This window comes from Populus euphratica, unplaced genomic scaffold (genome assembly GCF_000495115.2).
Source record: "Populus euphratica unplaced genomic scaffold, PopEup_1.0 scaffold114.1, whole genome shotgun sequence".
Lineage (NCBI taxonomy): Eukaryota > Viridiplantae > Streptophyta > Magnoliopsida > Malpighiales > Salicaceae > Populus > Populus euphratica.
In genome coordinates this window covers 983,944-990,920 of record NW_011499905.1, presented here as the reverse complement: position 1 = coordinate 990,920, position 6,977 = coordinate 983,944, and the positions used below count along the sequence as shown (strand labels likewise).

Below are 6,977 nucleotides of genomic sequence, written 5' to 3'. Positions count from 1 at the left end.
AAAAAAAAAGGACATAACCTCTTCCCATTCTCGTCCAAATCAATCATTAATGTTAGCAAAAAAAAGGAGGGGGGTGAATATTTTTTAAGCTTATTTCAGTACTCAAAGCTCTAAATCAATCATTAATGTTAGCAAAAAAAAGGAAAGGGGTGAATATTTTTTAAGCTTATTTCAATACTCAAAGCTCTAATTCTTTTAAATCAATAAAATTAAATTTTATTTTGTTAAACAAAACATTAACTTAGCAATGAAACATTTTGCCAGCTTTGTGAGATTCTCGTACAAGGATATAAAAAATAAATCACCAAGACCAATCCTAAATCAATACAATGTTAAATAATCAAAATGAAAAAAAAATAAAAATAAGAGGCCAAAAATTAAAGAAACCATTGTGCGAAATAAATCACCAAGACCAATCCTAAATCAACACAATGTTAAATGATCAAAATGAAAAAAAAAAATAAGAGGTCAAAAATTAAAGAAACCATTGTGCGACTATAATGATTTATCCCACAAGCTATAATGAATCATTGTTTTTTTTTTTTTATCACATCCTAAAAATTAAAAGAAGTAGAGGAAAACCATATCATTTTTTTATATATAAAAAAATTATTTTTTTTTTATTCTATTGAGTTTGTTTTGCCCTTTTTTCTGAAAAAAACTTTTATCTTTTAATATTTCATTGATTTTAAATTAATCTTCATAATTTATTTAATTTTTTTTATTCTATTGAGTTTGTTTTGCCTTTTTTTCTGATAAAAAACTTTTATCCTTTAATATTTCATTCATTTTAAATTAATCTTCATAATTTTTTTTAATTTTTTTTATTATTTTCTTTATAAGATTATTATAGTCTTAAATAAATAACTCAGTATTTGACTGATATTCCATTTTGCTGGTGTTTATTTGTATTATTATATCATTAAGTAAAAAAAATGTTAAATATAATAAAGCCCATGATTTAAATTATAAATTTGATAGGTTAAATCATATAGTCTTAAATAAATAACTCAGTATTTGACCGATATTCCATTTTACCGGTGTTTATTTGTATTATCATATCATTAAGTAAAAAAAAATTATTAAATATAATAAAACCCATGATTTAAATTACAAGTTTGATAAGTTAAATCATTAAACTCAAGTAAATCCAATATATAATTGTTTTAATATTAAAATAAAAATATCATCTTAAAATCTTTTTAAAATCAACTTATACTTTTCATTAGTCATTTAGATTATTTTTGAATTCATTAAATTAACTAAATCACATTAAAATAATTTTAACATAGGTGTTAATTTTAATCCCGAACTAAAAAAGAAATTAAGTAAAAAAATATTTAAACTTTAACTCGCTTAGTATAGTACTAAAATGATACCTAATCTCATCCTAAACATTTCTTTTCACCTTCAAAATTTTTTTAATCCAACCCAGAGCGGGGTGCATGCACGTACACTAGTATAGTACTAAAATGATACCTAATCTCATCATCTTGGTTTCAAAGAAAGATACAGTAGCAGCAATTCTCTCTTTAATTTACCTTATTTTGATTGATATCGGACAATCGGTCAAGAATTGTCCGCGAATAGATAAAACTGTCAGGTGCTTAAAGCCATGGAGACAAGCTGCTCAGCTCTTGGTGGATAAATTCGTTTGTATTATAACCTTAAGATTGTTCTATAAACATCAAGATACGCAAACTAATGAAAAAGTTTCTGGGAGGATGCAAAAAAGTGATGGAAACTTGTACGCACTGTCAAAGGAAGCTAACTGATGCAATAACAAAGGAAAATAATCACAACGCATCCAGAGATTGGTGAAAATAGTCAGCTAGATATTCATTTTGCAGTCAAGAGAGGAAGACACAGTGATCAACTTCGGCTATTCGTTGCACAAAATTACCCCTAAATCATTGCTCATCACAAGCAGAATTCTTGAATGAAAGAACAATATATCTGTCCGCCACCCGGAAACAGGCATCAGATGATCCTACGTTAAATACATGGTCTTTTCACATGTGAGACAAAAGCATGTCTTATGGCAGCCTTTTCCTTCTGTGTAATGTACAATGTACCAGAAACAGTGCAGCTGTTTTGAAAGAGATCTAAACACCTGTACATGCCATTGCAATGTGAATTTTGTCTCTCCCACATGACAGCACAATTGCAACATGAACTTTACCTTAACACAGATGAGCACTAACAAAGCCTTGTGTTTTTGAAGATCATGGTGAGCTGCCAACTAATTGGGTGCAGGAGGAGCATGCTCAATAGGTTGGTCTGGTATGCCAACCTCACCAGCAGCAACACCAGCATTCCTGCGTTGCCTTTCACGAAAATAGAGAACCGTAAGAAGACAGACAAATAGAGTAAGTATTGTTGCATTTCCTTCTTCCAGTATAACATTCTCCACCCATGCTTCGATTTTTGGATAGAATTCCGGCAATGAATCAATCACGTGTACCTAAAACAGAGACAAAGAACCACTGGATCTATTAGTAGAAGTATTATAAAACAATTCTGAAACTCAACCCTAAATACCGAACTAATTATGTTTGACTACAGGTATCATCTTTCCCCCATGCCCTCCTACAGAAAGCATTATCTGCAAGTTTCACATTCATTGGATATGAGCTGTGAAACATTCAATGTCTTCCCTAAATTTTTTGCCTGATCTTCATATTAGCCCTCCAAAAATTATATTTTAGCTTCAGAATCCCATGGTGACCTAACTCCACAGAGAGAGAGAGAGAGAGAGAGAGGAGAGAGAGAGAGAGAGAGAAGGGCATAGATTCACAGAATCAACTGCACTATAAAGGAAGTCACATGAATGCCATTATACATCAAAAGGAACATGCACCCTAAAACAGATTAAGAAATTGAGGGTCCAAAAAAGTTCCAATTTTAGCATATTTAAAAATTAAAGGTCCACAAAATGCCAATTGTAGCACATTTATTGGTGGAAAAACGAGGAGGAATAATACTTTGTATCATTTCCTATATTACTTGCAAGAAAGAAACTAAAAAAGAGAGAAACAATCTTGCACCAAAGTTTAGATAGAACGGAAATTAAAAGATTTCAGTTTCTTATTCTCCTCATTATATTTTTTTTGGTAAACTCAATAAAGATTGATTCTGTTGTCCAGGACAAAAAAAAAAAAAAAATTTCTCCCTCATCCAATTGCTCAGCAAACCAAGAGCAAAATTTTTTCCCATTATAAACCGACTGCATTGGTGGGGTGAACTTTGCATGAGATAAAAGGCAATTTCTAGCAAGAAGGATCACCAACAGCAGGCAAAAGATTTCACCAGATGTTGTAGGAATTTGACAACCAAGAGGAAGAAAACAAAAGAACATCTTGTGATAATATGATAATTGCATCAACATTCTAATTTTCTGCTACAGAAAACCACCAGAGACCCAAGGGACAGTAAGCTTCTGATCAGCAACAAAAAAACATGCTATTTGAAGCAGTAAACTACATGATTTGAATAATTGAAATAAAGTGCATATCAAGTCCTAAATATTCATTCACTTTGCAGATGAAGTTTTAGCAAGTTAGGACGGAGACTTTCCAGTGGCTATAAACTCGAAACATCGAAACAAGCATTGGGTGACACAATTAACAGGGAAATAGTGGAACATGACCGGCTCATGTATACAAAGGAATTCTGATCAGTTGATTTTTTTATCCAATTTATAGAGTTGAATTCTTATAAATTGATAGAAGCTAATGTCTACGTTGCACCATCATCTAATTTTCACATCTATGCTTATAGAAGACAGCATGAAAAGCAGATAAATACACTGACCATGAAGCTGTCTGCATAGTTCTTTCTTATCCACAAGCTTATGAGGGCCAGTGTGACAGGTAACTTCGCTGCAGAATCGATCTGTAGAGCTTGGTCATAGTATCGCTTGGCAAGATGAAGGTCAAATGGAAGTCCTTTACCATGCTCATGCATGTAACCAAGATTGAACAGTGCTTGTGCATTAGATTGAGATTTGGCATGCATGTAAGCCTCTGCCGCTCGTTCATAATCCCTCACAGTGCCCTAAAAAAGGAGAAAAGAATTTGGGAATTTTATAGCATGAAAAAAATACTTCAGAAACTGAGCAAAAAAGCACCAAAAGGCATCAAAATTATGAAAGACATCACTTACCCGACCATAGTAATATGCATCACCAATCAGCAAAGCAGCATGTTCATTACCCTGCTCTGAAGCTTCCCACCACAAAGAATGAGCCCGCTGGTGTCTTTCTGAATCTGTACAAAATCCAGATTCTCCCACGCACATGCTATGCTCTGCATATTTGTCAAGAATCCATGCAGCATTACTTTGTGCAATCTCATAGCCCAGCTCAGCCATCCTTGAATACAACAAGGATGCTTTGCCTACATTGCCTTTTAGGTATGATTCCAATGCCCATCTAGACAAGGAGTTCCATGGGCCTCGTTCTGCTACTAGTTTGTATAATCCAGTAGCCTGAACAAAGTAAAGCTCTCTAGTAAACAAATGGGATACAGATATTGATACATTTTAAAACTGTTTGCAAACATACACCAATCACTAGAAGTTTAGGGTCAAAAAGCACGCGCGTGCGCGTGCGCGCGCACACACACATATATATGTTTCTCAAAGATCCAAAAATATCTACTCTCAAAATCTCACTTTAATTGTACGGTGGTGGTGGGATAGCATTCATATTCTAGGCATGATTGTCATTATTAGTCTCTAATTAAAAGATGCAAGAAACATAAAATAATTTAAAGAACAGAAAAAAATGAGCTACTGTTACATTTGTATTTGGGATCTTGCCAAGTTACATTAGTTAGAAGATTTAGAGTTCAAACCAAACTCATTCACTTGATAGAAATCCAAATTACTAGGTTCCAGTAGATCCCAAACCAAATACCTTGGCAATAGAGATTACACATTTGATTAAAACTTATTAAACACTCAATATCTTCAGAACAGGGGTCTGATACAGATTTATGGATCATCTGTCAGGATTATGATCAATAACTTGATCTGTTAACAAATTACCACATGGGACTCTCAATAGTTTGGAAAAGAGATATTCTTTTTAACTTATTTAGTATTATGTCACTAGATTTTCCTAATATAAGTGCTCTGATAAACCTGGAAATTATCAACAAAGACAATGTCCAGGAGAAGCAAGGATTCTGAGAGCAGCGAGAAAATAAGCGAGCAATCACTAAGGCAATCTGATTGATCCTTCACTAATCTGAAAAAAGCGGGAAATAGCTGAATAATAAGACATGGAGTTATGGGAGCAAGAGGAAAAGGAGATAGCACATAAAAAGTTTGAGATGCATATTGTCATAAAGAGCCTGGGTAAGAACATTGAAAGGTAAAGAAACCAAATTTACCATAGGAAGATTCTTTTTAAGCCCCACACCCATATGAAACATCTTTGCCAGCTGGTAAAATGCCTTTGGTTGACCTGCATTGGCAGCTACTATAAAATATTGGCATGCAAGCTTTACATCTCTCTTTACCCCAATCCCTTTAAGATGTATTACTCCAAGGTTATAGTGCCCACCAGCATCTTCATTATCAGCAGCCATCTCAAAGTATTCTTTTGCCTGTAAAAAAAAAAAAAAGGAATAGCTTTGACGCGTATTTCAAAACTATGCAATAAAAGAACATGACAACATGCAGGCAAATACAAAGAAGATAAATTTTGAGAGATTTGAGATGTGCATACATTGCATTGATACAGAATGTTCAAAGGCCATCACTTAATCATGGTCAGATCCTGTATTTTTTCCTAAAGTCATGACCCTCAAAACTCAAACTTGCACCCTTGTGGTTGCAAAGTTGAGACTTTTACCATTGCATGTAACAATAGATATTATAGTTACGTTATCATGCAACTAGCCTGAAACTCTTGATGTAATTGGATAACCAGTACAGAGCATCCAATCACCTAAATCTTAAAACTAGTATTTAGATAGCAAAGGAAGCCAAGCTACACAGATAACAGACTGAGGATTTAAAACAAATTTATGAAATATAATCAGGGATAAATTCACAGCTTGATTAGAAACTACAAACCAGGCTTCCCCAGCAATCTCAATCTGATGAGGCAATGATCATATCGAAACAAATTTATTGAATATAATCAGGGATAAATTCACAGCTTGATTAGAAACTACAAACTAGGCCCCCCTGGCAATCTCAATCCGATGAGGCAATTATCATATCAAAGAGAAAACAGCACATGCCACGTAAGCAGACCAAAACAGGTAAGCAAGCAATCCAGTCTTTAATTGACAAAACAATAACAAGAAACACCAAATTCAGCCAATATGATGACAATGAAGACAAAATTAACTTACCTTAGTGTAGTTCTTCTTTTCCACTCCATAGCCCTTGACATACAAATACCCCATGCCATTATAAGCCGAATAAAGCTGCTGCTTTGCAGCAAGTGTAAGCCATTCAAGCGCTTTAGTATAGTTCCTCTCAACTCCAGCTCCCCGCGCATATATTTCACCAAGAAGTTCCATTGATCTAGGTTCCCCTTTCTCCACAGCCCTTGAAAACCATGCCAATGCTTTAGCATGATCACGCCTCAATCCTCTTAATCCAAAGTAGTAAAAATACCCAATTTTATACATAGCACCTGCATTCCCTTTTTGAGCTTGATATTCCAAAATCTGGAACACGTCATCATCCTCCCCTCGTGATTTCCTCAAGGCCTCCTTATTCTCCTCAGCCCCATTATGTATCCTAACTGGTTCAATCACAGGAGAATACTTTGAAATCAAAAAACTATTTACTGCTACTTCTGCTAATTCCGCATATAATTTAACTGCCTTTTCATACATCTGGAAACCAAAAAAATAACATCAAAAAATTATCAAAACAACAATTAAACAGTACATCAAATAAAAAAATATTAAAACAACTCACGTGCTGCCGGTAATAAGTATAGGCAATAGCCC

General features: G+C 34.0%; 1 protein-coding gene across 1 annotated transcript in view; it reads right to left on the bottom strand.

Annotated features, from left to right (window-relative positions):
* Positions 1 to 1,755: 1,755 nt before the first annotated feature.
* Positions 1,756 to 6,977, bottom strand: part of LOC105133348 (ERAD-associated E3 ubiquitin-protein ligase component HRD3A-like) — a gene marked incomplete at its 5' end in the record, with an annotated part of 6,332 nt that continues 1,110 nt past the window's right edge. Inside the window, 5 exons of the mRNA XM_011037306.1 lie at positions 1,756 to 2,464; positions 3,814 to 4,056; positions 4,165 to 4,488; positions 5,397 to 5,612; positions 6,369 to 6,860. Coding sequence (XP_011035608.1) covers positions 2,243 to 2,464; positions 3,814 to 4,056; positions 4,165 to 4,488; positions 5,397 to 5,612; positions 6,369 to 6,860 — 1,497 coding nt within the window. The remainder of the gene's footprint in view (positions 2,465 to 3,813; positions 4,057 to 4,164; positions 4,489 to 5,396; positions 5,613 to 6,368; positions 6,861 to 6,977) is intronic.